This window comes from Haemaphysalis longicornis, unplaced genomic scaffold (assembly GCF_048455015.1).
Source record: "Haemaphysalis longicornis isolate Haplotype H1 unplaced genomic scaffold, Haemaphysalis longicornis Haplotype H1 scaffold_3, whole genome shotgun sequence".
Lineage (NCBI taxonomy): Eukaryota > Metazoa > Arthropoda > Arachnida > Ixodida > Ixodidae > Haemaphysalis > Haemaphysalis longicornis.
The window spans coordinates 23792321-23808983 of record NW_027526335.1 but is presented as its reverse complement, the minus strand read 5'-3'; the positions used below and the strand labels follow the sequence as shown (position 1 = coordinate 23808983).

The window sequence follows — 16663 nt, the reverse complement described above, 5'->3', positions numbered from 1 at the left end:
CAGGACAGGAGCTGTTGGAAGTCAATGGGAGAGGCCTTAGCCCTGCAGTAGGCTTGAGTAGGTTGTTGTTGTTGTTGATGATGATGATGATGATGGTGGTGGTGGTGGTGATGATGATGGTGATGATGATGGCGACCCTTCGTTTGGTGATGTGGAGTAGCCGGGGCCATATTGGCTTCCAACCTCTTCACTCAATAAACCAGTTAAGCTACCTACTATGAAAGTGAAGAAAGAGTCGTAAAGGATATGTAACAGTAAAGAAGTCGTTGATAATCGCCAGGTTTTCACCATCAAAGCACGTAAAGAAGCCTAAGTTCCTCAAAAAGCTTTTAGAGTGCATAACTTTATTGAGCCCGAGACGTTATGCACTCTAAAAGCTTTTTGAGGAACTTAGGCTTCTTTATGTGCTTTGATGGTGAAAACCTGGCGATTATCAACGACTTCTTTACTGTTACATATCCTTTACGACTCTTTCTTCACTTTCATAGTAGGTCTCTTAACTGTGAAACGAGCTCTGCGAGGTTATAAATAAAAGCACTTGGTCCTCTGTGGGGTTCTCTTTCGGTTCTATGATCTGAAACACCTGTTCCAACCTTAATTTTCGAAGTTTATCTACGATATTTGCTCGACATAGTACGGAGACGAGAGCTTTACGGGGAATAATCAAAAGGTGGGCGTAGGGATTTTTTTTTTTTGTCGATGTAGAAATATATGAATAAACGAAAAAAGCTATCGCTAGCACGTACCTCTGCAGCCTTATCAGCTTGCGCCAGAAGCCGCCGTTTTCTGTTCTCGCTATAGAAGCTACCGGAGCGAAAATTCAGTCCCAGCACATATATAACCTTTTCCCATTCCAACGAATGTCAATGCACTCCTTTTGTCCACGTTCAACCGCCCTTGCTCACCTGTGGCTTTTGTTTCTCCTTCTTTGGCATTCTTTTAGGGAGCGGAGGATTTAGCTGGGATGACGATGTCCCGATTTGAAGCCAGTTACTTTTTCATTACCATTTTCGCTTCGGATCAAGCAGCGGCGCGCTTGTTTCCAGAGCTTGGGCAACGCTAAATTGAATTGGTCCGCCAGCCAGAATAGACAGCTAAACGAAGCGGGTGCCGCACGAGCCACCGCTCAATATCTCCCTAGATCAAACAAATTAAAGACAAAAACACTGTAGTTCGCTGCTGTTACTACAAGGGTGGCGTAGAAAACTGTCCCGGCATAATGTGGGCACCTTTTTTTTTTGTTTGTTTGTTTGTTTTGTTTTACAAAATACGTTGTCATCCCAGGTATAGAATTCGGATAAAGTTTACATGCGTTCCAGTTGAATATTCTGCACTGTTGCGTGTGTTGCTTTATTGAAATAAACAATTGGAAAAAGACCCAGCCTATACCTGCCTATCGGGTTGAGGGCACCTCAGTCTAGACAGAGCCTTTTAGCATATAGCACATAACCATTGCAGATTATTGGACGACACTATCAAATAAAACGACAAACTGAGGAGGAGGAGGGGACAACGATGATGATGATGAAATTTCCTGAAAGATGCATATCAATTTTATTTTGGGGGGTAACTACGGGACACTTGGATTAACATGTCGTTCATTACGGTTTGCTAAAAGACCCTAAGCTGCTGGCGTTTACTTAAGTTATGACAAACCTGAATGCGCTAAAATAGTTGCGTAGAGATGTTTTTCTCAATCATACCTGATCAGAGAACTTTGTGCTGCTTATCTCAAGACAACGGGTTCGATCCCGGCCGTGGTCGTTATTATTTTTTGTGTGTGGGAGCGAAAGACAAAAACACCAATGCGTTGAGATTCCAGCGCACGTTCAAGATCCCTAGGTGGCCAAAATTAAACCGCAGCCCTCCACAACGGTGCGCCTCATATCCCAGGTGGAGCTTCGACGCAATGAAGGCCCAAAATTGGTTTTTTTTATATATATATATATAATTTGAGGACTGGAATGAGGCAGAACAAAAGCGTGTTCTCGCTTCATAGCCGGATTCATGCATTACATTGACAGATTGAAATTTTGGTTTTGAGCCTCTACAAATTAGGCGTGGAACCTGCGGCTCATATTTTTAGTAAAGAGAAGGACAGTGAAGGTGAACTTTATTGGGTTAGTTTTCTGAGAGGGGAAGGTTCCTGAGTGCAGAGTTTCTGTAGCCTTGGCTGCCGAGTGCGAACGAAAGAACAAGAAAAAGCCACGCGAAAAACAAGGGGGAATAACAGAGTTCAGAAACAAAAATCAGGTTGAAAATAGCTACAACAAAATAAAAGCACAATGAAGTTAAAAACAACAACCTGGGGATACAGCGAGCGTGCTCTGATACTCATTGCTTTTCCCTTCATTCTTGGTTTTCTGCAAATATGATTATCGCCAGCCCATATTTGATGATCAGCAGAGCCAGGGGCGTTGTTGACCCACCACCCATCCCCAACTCCAACATTGGCCTGCTTTTTCTTTTTCTTTTTTTCATACCTAAACTATGCAATCTACAGCCAGGCTTCTGCGTAAGCGAACCATTGAAACCACTGTAAACATCAAATAATAAAAAAAAACATACCTGCGTTTGCTCTTCGGCCGGCGAAATTACGTTCGAGCCGTTCATATTAGGGCGCGCGAGTGAGCGGGCCGGAGATTGAACGGAGAAATTGCGTGCTGAAGTGTGGCTAGCAACATGCAGAAAATGAGGTCAAGAATTTTATATTCCTCCGTCCGCACCAACTTTACACTGCATGACGACATTGCGCATGCCGGAATAGAGGAGGCTTGAGTGAAACGTGCGAGCGCACAAACCCGGCGGCTTTTGGGTAGAAAAACGGCGTTATTCGGACGCTTTTCGGAGGTACAGCTGTCCAGGCAGATAGCTATCAGCCTTAAAACCAACGCGTCTAGCTCACGTTGGGTATTCCGATGTTTGGGGCGCCAAGACGTGACGGTTCCTGGGCTACCCAGCCTAATATAAACTTACAAAACTTACGTTATGTAAGTGTATATTAGGCTGGGCTATGCTGGGCCAAACTAAGCCAGATTAAGTTAGAGCAGAAACTGACGCTGTGAAATCCGGGGCGCTAGGCCTGCTATAATCCGAAATACTATATGCAAAGCGCATAGTGCATCCGCGCACTCCAGATCAGCCGAAAACTAACAGAAATAGCTATATGGAATCTTACCTGGCTATCATGTAAGTACTGTACGGTCTGCTAGCTCTCATCCCTGTGTTCACGAAGGTTTCTTCCGTTTCTCGGAAGCACTTTTATGAAATATGTGTCATTGCCACTTCCGCTTCTAGCCGAAAAAAACAGCAGGGGGAGGAGGGAGGAGGGCGCTTCGGATTAATTGTGACCACACCTGGGGATCTCTATCGTACGCGAAAATCTCTACACGCGGGCGTCCTTGTTTTTCGCCTCAATCAGAAAAACCGCATGTGCGGTTTGGAATCGAACCCGCGTTTTTGTGCTCAGCAGCACGACACCTTAGGCACTGAGACACCGCGGCGGGTCATTCGGCTTCTGCCTAACGAAAAGAAGAAGAAAAAATGAAGGAGGCTCACACTAACGCGTAAGACTTGAGGGTAGTGAAGGTGTGCGCAACCATCACGACCCCCACGACGGTTTAACTCCATGATTGCAGCCGATTTGCTACTTCTTCGCTGCCGCAACGACCTTTACTACATCACTGTTGCTCTAACTGTGAGCTCCTTTCATTTTTTGGAAGTGACAATCATTGGGCGTCACCTTGGAGGGGCGTATGCTATGACCTGTCTTTCTCGTTCCGAGCAAGTGTTGCCACGATTACGGCGAACGGAGACTTTTTTTTTTTTTTTTTGAAAATCTTGGCCAATCTCCCTTTGTGGGTATGCTGGCTTGAAAAACGTGCGCCCGGGACCTTAGCGTTTCTTACAATATACACTAGAGAGGAATCTGGTGCTAGCGCCTATGCGGCTCACATCAAGGCCGTCTGTGTCATCATGGGCCGCCATTATACATCACGCTCGCCTTAGTTTCATCATTGGCTTGGATTGAAACGATTTAATGACCGTAAATTTAAACAAAGTGCCACAAAAACGCGAAGAATAGTGTCCAATTATGTAAGTGGAAAAAAAAAAGCAGGCTGTTTTGAAACTAAGGAAAAAGGAAGTAAAGCGTATTTTTGCCAGAACGGTTGTGCCTGCTATTCCGCAGGCCAAAATTTGTAGTTACGAACAAGGTTAATATTTAGGGGGGGGGGGGGGGGAACTCATTAGAGACTCTGATTTTATTAATTTTACCATTATTGCGAATAATAGGTTCCTTGAAGAGTTTGGAAAGTTTTTTGAGCGTGCCTATTAATATGTTGCCTTCGTGGTGAACCGACCGCCAACTAGTTCAACACAGAAAAAAGATAACGTGGCGTTAAACAATCGTGCACGATGACAAGATAGGACGCATACAAGCGCCCGTATCTGCCGTATCCCCGTGGTCGTATCTTGTCTTCGTCGAAGTACGTTTTGTTTCTTCTTTAATCGGCTACAAATTTCGCGGAGGCATATTACCCGCTCAGTAATGCGTCCTTCGACTCCGGCATGAGCAACTTCAGGTGCGATCACGCACTGCCTGCTGTTTCACCGAACCCGGCTACCACAGAACAGGAAGGATTTCGGCTTCCTTGTAGCTCGTAAACGTGTTAATGCATAGTGAAGAAAGCAAATCCCAAAAACCGCTTAAGAATCCAATTGTCATGCCAAGCCCAAGTCAAAAAGGGGGGTCTTCCCATGAACCCCCACGACGACATGGCTTACAAGGCGCAGTTTCCTCTCTAGTACACTTACTAAGAAACTCTATGCCCGGGACACTGGCCGGTCGCCGCGAGCACGCACACACGAGCGCTCGGCATTTTCTTGGTTTTGTTAACTACCGGGCGGTCGCCGCGAGGCACGCGCTCACGCGCGCGCTCCACAATTTATTGATATTTTTAACTGCAGACACGAAAAATCACGATTTGCCAAAGAGCTTCGCTCTTTAAAAAATTACATTGTTTTACCATATTTCTCTAGAGTTGAAATGGAGCAAGCAATGTTATGCCGGGGTGGAGGGGCTGGAGATACACACACGCTCTGGCCTGACAATTACAGGCTGGTTCACTTAAAGTGCCTCGTAAATCTACACTGCAGGTGTTAGACAGAGGGTCGAACAAGGCTCAGCTGGAGAAGCTGGACAGTCAGCTTCGGCTTCAGTGCGAAGCCTTGACGAGGGGAACCACAGGCAGCCGATCCAGCCCGGACTCGATCAGCCCTGCCCCAGAGAGCCGGCCGCTGCTCGACACCCTGAGCAGTCCGGACACCCACGACGGAGCCAGTGGAACTAACGAAGACGGGTGAGCGCTATATGAGTGAAGGTTTCTTCTCCACTGCACTATCGTTCATTCTCTCCCGTTCTGCGTTCGCGCATTACTATCGTTCGCTCTACCCGGCCAGCTTCCGCCTCGTTAGGGCTTCAGCCATGCAGGCCGAGGAAGAAGCCATAACAGAGCGGTGCTCCCACACTGCGCAGGCGCAGCCATGACGTCATCCCCTATACAACATGGCGCCGAAAGCAATACCGACGTATCCGTTCGACAATTTAATAACGCTTTTGCATTCACTACAACATAAGGAGGGCTTATAGCTGTCCTTGAATTTTTTTTTTTTTGCGATTTGAGCCTTCTATGCACACTTACGCATAAAAGCCACGTTTGATGCATGCACTGTTTTACCTGCAACTTACTAAATACATTAAAGGTCGAGAAGGGGCTAGAACACTATTTTTTTGCAAAGGTTGCTCCTGCGAACGGCTAATGCTGACGATCAAGCTTATTTCACTATAGTCTGCGTTACATGTTTTTCGGATACACTAGAGTAGCCTGATTCACACACCGTGCAGCATTTCATCGATGATTTGATCATGTGTTTTAAAACGTAGGCGCTTCACGGCCGATGAGTTGCGCCGAAGTGGAGGGCTCCGGATTAATTTTGACCCCCTGAAGATCTTTAACGTACGCCGAAATCTCGACCACAAAGCGTTTTCCCTTTTCGCCTCCATCAGAAAAGCGGCCGCCGCGGCCGGGTATCGCACCCGCGTCCTGGGGCTCAGCAGCTTTAGCAGCTTTAACCACGCTTTAACAACTGAGCCACTGCGGTGGGAATTTCATCGAATTGAACATTCACAACCAAATTAGACTAAAAGAACAAGAGGGCATGCAGACGCAGCTCGCAAAGCAATAAAGAAACAGGTTGATTTTTATGTCATAGGCATCGGTAAAACAGGAAAGTGAAATGTGCAGCGCAATCTGTCGCTGAGCATGATTTGCGGGTCAGCGGCTGTCTTGTGGGTGTGCTTGGCGAGCGACGTCCTGCTGGCGGGTCGCTTCGGCAAATGTGTACTGGTGTCATTTCCGTGAGGGATATGACGTCAGTGAGATCTTGGTGTATCGCGGCATAAAACACTTTCGTGTTAAAATATAAAACCCGAAAACGAACAACCCTAAGTATAACGTACTCTAGTTCTAAAGGTTCCTTCCCCGCAAGAAGACCCTATGTGCTGGGGTGCACCCTTTACAGGCCGCTTGCTTCGTTGTACTCACGTCATTTCCGTGACGGATATGACGCCAGTGAAATCTGTGTATCCCGGAATAAAACACTTTCGTGTTAAAATAATAAGGGATCGAACGTTTTAAGGCAAAGACTTTTACCTCTACTTCCCAAGGGTTCTTTCGCGACCGTTGGTGTCAACAGAAAACTCCCGCAAAGAAATAAAAGAATTAATTGGCGCCACCAGGAATCGAACCTGGAACTAGTAGAATAACAAAGCGAGAGCCCGTTGTCTTGCCGATTCAACTACGAGCCCATGCGGATACGGGGAAGAAGACAGGTGGTACACTCACCAAGCACATCTACGGGTTTACCCCCCTGCATGCTCACTGGACGCCACGTGATGGCTTCACGCGACCTCTCGCGCCGCTGCGCGCTCCGTCCACGGCACGTCTAGCGTCATTGTGCGCGCCTTGCGCATGTGCTAGGAGTTAACAAAAGTTAAAGGAAGCTCACACCAACGCATGGCGTCTCACTTCTATTACGCCAGTGTGCTAAAGCCTGTGGCCTCCAGTATTCACGTAAAAGATCACAGCTCCTTGTCGTCTCCCCTCACGCCTAACGACACATCAAGGAACACATTCAAATACTCCTTGGTGGGCAGGCCATCACTCCAAGCCCCAGCATCAAGATCCTGGGCCTACATCTCCAGGCCAGCACCAAGAGTGACGTATCCTTGCAGCGCCTCAAACACAGCATCAATCAAATCATACAAATGATCACGCGAGTTGCCACCAAGAAGCGAGGCCTCAAGGAATCCGATACCTTTCAATTAATTCAAGCGTTTGTCGAGAATCACTTACGTCAACCCCCTGTCTTCTTCTCAGCAAGGAGGACATAAAGATGCTTTATATAATGACTAGAAAGGTTGTTGAGCAGGGCATTGGTCTTCCCATGAGTGCGTCCAAAGGGAGGCTGCTTAGAACGGGGCTCCAGAACTCGGTGGAAAAGCTGATAGAGGGGCATCTTTCTTACTAGAAGCTCCGATTGAGCAGAATTGCGGCGGGTCGCCACATCCTTCACCAGATTGGCTGGGCAGCACAGAATGCAGCTCCTCTTGATGTACTCCCATACTCTTGGCGACATGAACTAAAGATGCCGCCTTTGCTTAGAAATATGTACCCCTCACACGACCAGGGTCGCAGACAAGGACGGGCTCAAGCGCTCAACACCACCATCGGAGGGGATCATGCAGTTATCTACACAGACGCCTCGCAACATCGAGGGCAGCAGTACGCCATCATCGTGGCTACCTCCAGAACCAACCTCCTTGCTTGTGCCTCACTCAAAACCCAAGACATGTCGGCAGCAGAAGAGGCAGCCATCGCCTTGGCTCTCATTCAACCAGGGGTTCGGAAAGTAGTCACCGATTACCAACATGCCTACCGGAATTATCAGACAGTTTTGGCGTCCCGACCTGCACTGCGGGAGCTAAAAAACCACTCCCCACACAATTCCATTCAGCTCATCTGAACACCCGCTCACGCGTCTATGGTGGGCAACGAATGCGCCCACCGACAAGCCTGCGCTTTTACCCCCGTGCTATGGAGCTGCACCAATACAGTCCCCCGCTTGTCACGTTCAGGGCAGTGTTGTACGGAACGGCGTTACAAGGAACGGCGTTCCTGGGACTAGTTCCTTTTTGGAGGAATGGAGGAACGCCACCGTTTTAAGGGTCGGTGGAACTGTAACGGTAACTCGTTACGTTTTTGCAGGAACGGCAGGAACGGCGTTCCTGCCGTTACATCGCTAGGATTTGGCTGTTTTAGGGGCGAAGCTCCTTAAGTCATGGGTCTGTCCATCCCTTGTGTCTCGTGGTACGTGACCGCCGCATGCTTTCGGAGATGTCGCAAAGTGGGCCGCGTTGCACGCGCAAGAACCGGCTGCAACCGGCAGCGCAAACTCGGCACCGGGAGCGCGAGCTTGTCTGTGTTCGCCAACGGAGGCGCGAGCGCACGTGCACTGCGAGGGGGAGATCACGCAAGAGATCACGCCACGAACGCAGGCAGTCGTTCTCGGAGATCGAACGATACGCAAGGACCTTTGCTCGTTTCCTCTCGTCTTGTTCGGGCACAAGTTCGCCCTAAATAAAAGTTCTTTCTTTACCGTTGTGTCCCATCCTACGTGACAAATTGTGGTGGTGGTGCGGGGTAGTCCTCGATGGCGCGGGGTCTTTCACCAGGTCTGGGCCTGGGAGCATTGACTCCGAAAATAAAAGTTGATTTGTACAATGTACGCACACAGTCTTACGTCTTTCTTAATGATGTAATGGGCGAACTTTCACGGGAGAGTTACGGTTACCGATGATCTCCCCCTCTCGAGCTTCGCCCCACTTATCATCATTCATTCCGTGGATATGACGTGATTTTTTTTTATGCCAAGGCTCGAGTACAAAAATCCACAAGTCGCTACTGCATTTCTCTTCCTATAAGCTGGTCAATTTGCCCGCCCTTCAGCCGTAAGTGCTTCCTCGAAGGTCAAAGGCAGAAGAATAACCACGCAGCAGGCCGCAGCTTGTGCTTGCTTTCATGCTGGTTGAACTTACGCGGCGTTCGACGGGTGAATAGCGTAGCCGCAAGAATGCTTTTCACATTTCATCGTTTGCCTGGGGAGGCCAGGACGCGCGTTTGGCCGATAGAATTGGTCCGTGGCGGGGAAAGATTGTCTAATACGGGATCCGGAGATTTCGGTGTAGGACAGTTAGGTGCAGGACGTTTCGGTGCGGACATTTCTGTGCACGGACATTTTGGTGCACGAGGTATTGGCCCAGACATTTTGAGTCACGGGATGTCCCAGGCATTCTTTGAACATTTTAGCTTTATTATTGTAATTTCGTGACTTGATATGATTTAACGTTCGAGACTTGTGCTTGCGCCGCCGTGTGTGGAAACGAACGCTAAACCCTGGCGGAGCATTGCCACGTAAAACCCAATTTCTGTAGTAGATGGTAAAAATTAACGTTGTTAATTTGCATCCGTTCAACCTTTTTGTTATTTTAACATTCATGTGAACAACCATACTACATTAAGTGTTACCAAAGCGCTTTGCTTTCACTTCATCCTCCAACGGTCCATCCTCCTCCGCCCCCCCCCCCCCCCCCCAGCGAAACATCCGAAAAAAAAAAACGAGGTAGGTTAAGCGCGTGTGCGTTCCGTTTTAATTATTTTCTCAATCAATCTCGTATTTGTTGCATTCGGTGTCGGTTCTACTTAAAACTAACCAACCAATGATTGCACTTACGGTGGCGTTACTTAGGGGAGAGGAAGGCTGAGCCCCGCCGGCTACCAACCCCCTTGGTGGAAAGAGAGGGGTGTCACTTGTGGTTCACCATTGCGTCAACTCGACTTCGAAAACTTGAAGACGACTGTTCCCGCTCTCGTCACACTAGACTATTCAATTTTTTGCTCCTTATAATGGGAGAAAGCAATGTATGCCTGGGGTGTCTACTATATGCGCGACTTGAAGAGTTAATTCCCAATGGGGAGACTGAAGGCGAAGAAAGAGCGATTCCTGGAGTGGGGGCGCCATCGGTATGACCGCGACGCGCGGAAGGGCGTAGCCAGCAAACGATAGTGGCCATTGTGTTTTCAGCGGCATTTTGTTGCACATTATAGAGGTTTCGTGAGCTCATGGTGAATGTAAAGCTTTTTCCTGTATCACTGCGGTGAGGCTTCGGAGACCGTGAACTCCGCCACGCCTGTAGGATTTTCAGGGGAAACCGAAAATAATATGACTGAAAAAGAAATCTGGTCGAGATTTGAGCATGCAGGCGGGGAGGGGGGGGGGGGGGGGCACTAGGAAAAGTATTAAAATTTGGTGAATGTAGGCATGTAAACATAAAACAAAGGTTGGTTTTCCCGAACAGGATGGGTGGAATTTGTATGCACAACCCGTACGCGCTTAATGAACATTTAGGACATTAGAAGCTGCGGATGTTTTCCCAAAGGCCCGTTTTTCCTCCCCGACAATATTCTAGACCAGTGTTCGCAAATTCATTTTAGCAAGGCAGCCCAGCCTACGTAATACCCTTCATAAGGTTTTCTGCATTCTGGGGGCTAGCTAATGTTTGTTAAGTTTTGGATATTGAGGGTGTGCATGAAAGTTATGTAATTTGAGGTTGTGTAATTAAAAAAACAAAACAAAAAACGTGTCGGACCATCGTAAACACCGGTTAATTGTCTTAGCTAAAAAAGAGCGAACGACCTGTCGTAAATGAGAAAAAAAAAACGTGTGCTAAAGATTTCAATCGGCTGAATAACAGGTGTCCCCAGGAATAAATATTAAACAAAAATATATAAATGTAGAATTTCTAAAAAAAAATCAAAAATTAAGTTCACTGCTCCAGATTGTTGTCCATAACCAGGTTAAGCGGAAATAAAAATATAACGGCTGTCACAAACAGGCAAGCACCGGATAATTTGATCGCCGAAAAGTTTGCGCACCGAAATGTCCGTATACCAAAATGTCCATGCACCGAAACGCCCGTACACCCATATGTCCGTACACCGAAATTTCCGCACCGAAACATCCTGCACCGAAATGTTCTAGAGCCGTCTGGAGTTTGTACGGTGCTTGATTATTTTTATCTCCAGATAATCTGCTGCCGGCGGTGTTAATATTCGGATAATATACGTAGTTCTATGCGAGTTTTAAATTTCTCACTTAATTTTGCCCCAGGATTATCCGACACTATATTTTGATTTAAAAACCTAGTTGTAACGTTAATGTAACGACACGTTCCAATTTTCGAAGTGGAACTGGAACGCGTTCCTTTCCTTTCGCAGTAAAGGAACTTGTAACGGGAACTCGTTTCAAAATTGGGAAGGAACGAGGAACGAGCTTTCGTTCCTATTTTAGAGGAACGTGTACAACACTGGTTCAGGGAGATAAACCAGCATTATCGCCTTCAGAGATTCAGAGAAAGACTCTACCATCGCCTCACCCTGACCTTTCCAGAGAACAACAAACTACCCTATGGCTACAATCCGGCTCCTTCCCACACGCGACGCGTCTGCAATTAATATTCACCAGAATCGCTACGACGCAGAATGTAAATTTTGCTCAGAAGTAGGAACACTCCGCCACATAATCTGGGTGTGCGACTTTAGCCCTGAGCACCCTCCTCTCTTCCCGTCAACTACCCAACAAGAGCAATGGGAGATGCTGCTGCCCTGCCCCTCTCTGCCTATACCCAGTTTCAGCTGGTGGATAGAGCACAGGCGGCGCGGACTGCATATGGGCTTCAATGAAGGAACCACTCCCCTGCGCCGCACTCTGGGGAAATATTTCCTCCTCCTCCTTCTCCTCCTTCTCCTCCTCCTCTGTCTCTGGCACCGATCTCGTCGTCAGTCCAGTGACTGACCTTGTTTTCCGTTTTGCCTCTCCTCTTGTTTAGCGTGTTTTTCACTGTTTTTTTTTTCCTGAACATGATGAACCAACAGGCCCAGAATTCCACTTTACTCGTTGCCTCTGTCCGCGGCGGCAGAGACGGAGAAGTGAGATCATCCAACACCGGATCTGAGCTAAATTCCTTTAATTTTATATAAAAAAGAGCTTCCACTCTTGTGCTACACCAACGCAACTCAACCAACCACCGTTTATACATCATGCATTGATTTAACCTTACGAAGAATCTCTTTGAAGTAATAAAGGGTCTGGTTAAGTGCATTTAACTTCTCTCTGGTTTGACTATTTGTAGAGCGACGTGAGTGAATTTTAGTGACGTCGCACGGGTAATCATTGTGGGTGCCGTTTCCAGCTTTGCTTTCCAACCACATTCACAGGGTGGATTGGGCGAATTTTTTTTTACTGGCCGTTCGGTGTCTTAAAGAAAGAGTCTGCCCCAGATGGCGCACCCTGTATGCGACACTGGGAGTACACGGCAAACATCTACAGGTCAAGGACTGGAGAACGTAGCAGCCTTGCGCTCTACCTCAGGTTCGACGATCGGCGAGGAGTCGAAAACATTCTGCATACAAATCAGTCGACGGTTCTCAAACGCCTTGCCTTGCCTGCAGACCATTTAACTCGTATGAAAAGTAGCACACACAGAGAACAAAAAGCTAATATCTCGCTGGTGCTGGAACGACCATTTTAGAGTTGTTTGTAAGCTTGCAGACATCCTAATTAAATAGGCGCACTTCTTCAAAGAGCTGTCCAGCGGGTATGAAGGGAGAAGGCTCAGCGGGGCCGCTTTCTGAGCCAACCGTAATTACGAGTCTTACGCTGCGGCCAATCGACAGCTTCGATTTGTGGGGTATATTTTTTCCTGTGAGATCAATTACCCAGATGCTCGGTGTCAGTATAGGCGACAAAAACAGTATTTTTTAAGTTGTTTATCAGCGTCGTAGGAGATATAACCTGACGTACCTGCATTACATAAAGTGCAGAAAGAATGAGTCACTTGAAACGAAATAAAAAAACACCTAGGAAACATACCGTGCATACTTGACAAAAATAACCTGCAGAAAGGAACGTTTGCGAAAAGGCAAGATATAAGCGTTTGCATTTTGACGGAGTTGAACGTCAGTTTGGGAGCTCTTCGGCTTATGACACCGAGTTATGGCCGTAGTTCTCGCGACAGACATTTGTCTCACGCAATCTGCTTGACTGCCAGCGTAACACTTTCAGTGCAACGTTCGAGCCCTCTTCTTTTCCCATTTCCCTCGCATTTTCTTCCACCTCGCTGTCTCCTATTCATTTCTGCAGTGCTTCAATGCGCACGGCTGCGCTTCAAACGTCGCGCCACCACACTTCAATGCGCCGAGTGCGCCAAACACGGTTTGGCGTGATCTACTTCGCCACGTCACTCGTGGGCTTGCTTCAAACGGGCTTGCTTCAAACGGCATGAAATCATCCTTTCTTGCCTTGCGCTTCTTGCTTGCGTAGCTTCAAAATTTAAGCGCGCCCGGGTAAATTGATTTTCGCGCCATAAAGCTTCTCCAGAGAAGGACTAGAAGGGCCTACTCGAAGATTTGATTTCAGGTTCCGAGACCTGCCTTTTTTGCTGCTCCACATCGTTGCTAAGCTCGCCGAAATTCTCTCCCCTCTCAATTTCTTTCTATTTTCTGTCTGGCTGTCGGCTAGCTTCTCATGCACGATCTCCCGTCTGCGAAATCGTACACCCAATAAAAAACGCGTTCACTCACTCTTCGCTAACGTTCACCTTGGCTAGTTCTCGATCCCGCCTTTCTTTTTTTCTGTGTTTGCCTTCATTGCCTGCTTTTATCCAGCTTTTGCCCTCTCCTTCAGTGCAGCAATAGCAGTTCGCGCAACTGCACCACGCAATAGCACAGGCCCCCACTATATCACGCGAGCGCCGGCACAAGGAAGGATTTAGTGCCCCACCCTTTCGTCCTCGGTGCTGTGTGACTGGCGATCACGCCGTGCTATAAATGTTTCTGCTAGCAATGAACGTGGTAGAACTGGCTTAAATGAACTTTAGGGTGACTAGAGAAACGGTTTCAACAAGTTCAAGTTTGCCGAACGTGTCCTCTTAAAGAGTCTTCCTTTTAAGAAAGGTAAACATTGTCAAATTTCACTTACTATATGTATACGGTTTTATGCTGAGCGTTCATTAATGCATTTCCCCAAAGACCGATAAGATCTCTGTACACACGGCGCATGCGTGAAATCGGGCTCCCATTGTGTCAGAATGGTTACTTGAATATCGCGAAAAAGTAAAGGTTCTACACAAGAAAATACACGCATCGATCATGAACGAGTACAAGGGTACACCTTTGTCGCATAAACCACGTCTCGGTATACATTTATATCTTTCGTAGATGCGTCTACGTAGCGCACGGAAAATCGTCGCGCGTGGTCATTCTTCGCTTGCGATTTGGGTCTTTGAAGAAGAGAGTATCGAAAGGACACACTTTCAGCGAAGGTTTTGACGCGCTTTTGACGCAGTTTTGATGCAAGAAAGCTTTCTCGCTGCTCTCAACATTCTTGCGGAAGGGATGGTAAAGTTTTACAGCGAAGCTGTTATCGTCTAGTTGGTCCTAAAATTGCGTGTCGTAAACAAAAAAACCCAGGCAGAAAGACGCCGAGCGCATGTGTCAGGCTAATCAGGCATACAGCATAGAGCTCAGTATCTGTTAAACAACCCACAAAATAAGCATCGAAACCGCATTTGTGATGATAAGGTGCCTGTGAACAATGGGACCCCCCCAGCATGTGTTCTGGTAAAGTTATGTTTGCAGATTATCTTTGAAGGCTAGGCAGACCTAGTGTCACTAAATAGAGTAGTTTTTGCCCAAGACGCTGAGCGCATGCATCAGGCTAGGTAGGAGCCAGGATTTGCCGCCAGAGAAGCCGAGCGCAAGCGACAAGCCCGCCGAGACGGCGAGAGACATTTCATGCCCTCCTCCATCACCATCTATAGTGGTTTACAGTAGCTTCGCTGGACATCCACTTTCGCGGGGCGGGATGGCGACCTTTCGTTTTTTCGCTGTTTGGGCGGGGAAGCTGCGCAGGACGAGTGCCCTTTCAAACTCCCGTGCACGCGTGCAGGGGCGGCAGTGATCAGCCAAGTGTCCTTCCCCGCAACTGATTGAAATGTTGCTCGGTGCCCTCTCAGTAGGTCATTTACACACTGGCCTGTCGGCCAACACAGAATTTTGTAAAAGATAGCAATGCCTTGCGTATACAACGTCGATCATGCAGTCGATGAAACTGACCGCGTGGTTTTTGTGGCAACCTGATGTGTTCCGGTCCTTGTTCACGGTGTTACGCATTCGTGACAACCGGCCCTGTGGTGTCGCCACATTTTTCAGACACCGTCTTGAGGCGATGCGACAGAATTTGGCGTACGGGACAGCCACGGGGATCGTTAGGCGTGATTCACCCTGTAATGGCGACGGGACCACAAGGTTTAACTTTATGATATTAGCCGACGTCGAATTACAGAAAATTGAGAGTATGAAGTTGCTGTCATTTAGTCACCTTTTTCTCTGCTTACTTTTTTCAGGACCAGCATTGGAGACGCATAATCATGGATCACGTCGAACGTCGACATCAATAAAAAATGACCACGTGGTGTTTTCCCGAGCTACAGACTGGCAGTCAAGGGCGGTGGTAACCGAGCTCGGTGTTTTGGGAGTTGCCAACGTGAAACGTTCCTGCCAGTGCAACACTTTGAAACCTTGAGAGGAACGTGAAGAAGCCGACCCACAGCGATCTGGGTATAACAATATGGCATACAAAAGGCCCTCGTTGTAAAGACATTGCTTGATTCGAAGGCTCCCTTTGTTCGCAGTTTTTTACGGTCCAAAAAGGAGCTCAGAAGAAGAAAACCATCGCCGATGTTCACTTAGTACCTCTTATAACGAAGTCACTTTTTTAATACCGAAAAATTTGTTATAACGAGGATTTATGGTACAGTTATACCTGGATATAACGAAGTTTACAAAAATTCGCAATTTTTCGTTACATGCAGTTTGCGAGTTATGGCTCGCGTGAATTAAACAGAAACGAAACCAAAATGCTAGACACCAGTGATTTCACAGTGATGCCACGAAGATTTATTTCGCAGTAAAAACCTGCGTGGTTTGAGCCTGCTGATTTTGCACCAACATAGGCACTACAAGGCGCTCCAAGCTCACTTACCCCCGTGTTTACAAACGCAATTTTATTACAACTTTTGCCTTTTGCCGACATTTTCGTTGCGAAACACGTTTCAAGAACCAAACGCACGCTGAAAGCGCGCCTTTTCGCGAACTTGATGCTTTTTCTGTACTAAGAATTTTCGAGAGGGTACTAGCTTGGATACTGTACCTGTCGGCGACGTTCTTCTTCCTCGCCGGTGGAAGCGACATTGAAAATTTTAAAATTGGAGTTTGTCTTGAAAAGACAACACTTTCTATTTTCTTGCATCAGAACTGATCACCGACGGACCAACACCACAGATAGCAGCGTAGACGCGCGACTACACGCCGACAGGCTGGCCTAGCACCTAACTGACTCATCAGCTAGCGAATTCGTTACATCCAGGTTAACCGTCGCAACGCCTTTGTTACGTAGAGATCACAAACACATGGGTTTCAATGGG

General features: G+C 47.4%; 1 protein-coding gene across 2 annotated transcripts in view; it reads left to right on the top strand.

Annotated features, from left to right (window-relative positions):
* LOC144173194 (uncharacterized) overlaps nucleotides 1–16239 on the top strand; it is a 98725-nt gene extending 82486 nt beyond the window's left edge. The window contains exons 8-9 of one of the 2 annotated variants that reach the window (XM_077701707.1): nucleotides 5158–5360; nucleotides 15584–16239. In XM_077701707.1, coding sequence (XP_077557833.1) covers nucleotides 5158–5360; nucleotides 15584–15605 — 225 coding nt within the window. In that variant the 3' untranslated portion in view covers nucleotides 15606–16239. The remainder of the gene's footprint in view (nucleotides 1–5157; nucleotides 5361–15583) is intronic. The other variant, XM_077701706.1, reaches the window with a different exon arrangement.
* Nucleotides 16240–16663: the final 424 nt, after the last annotated feature.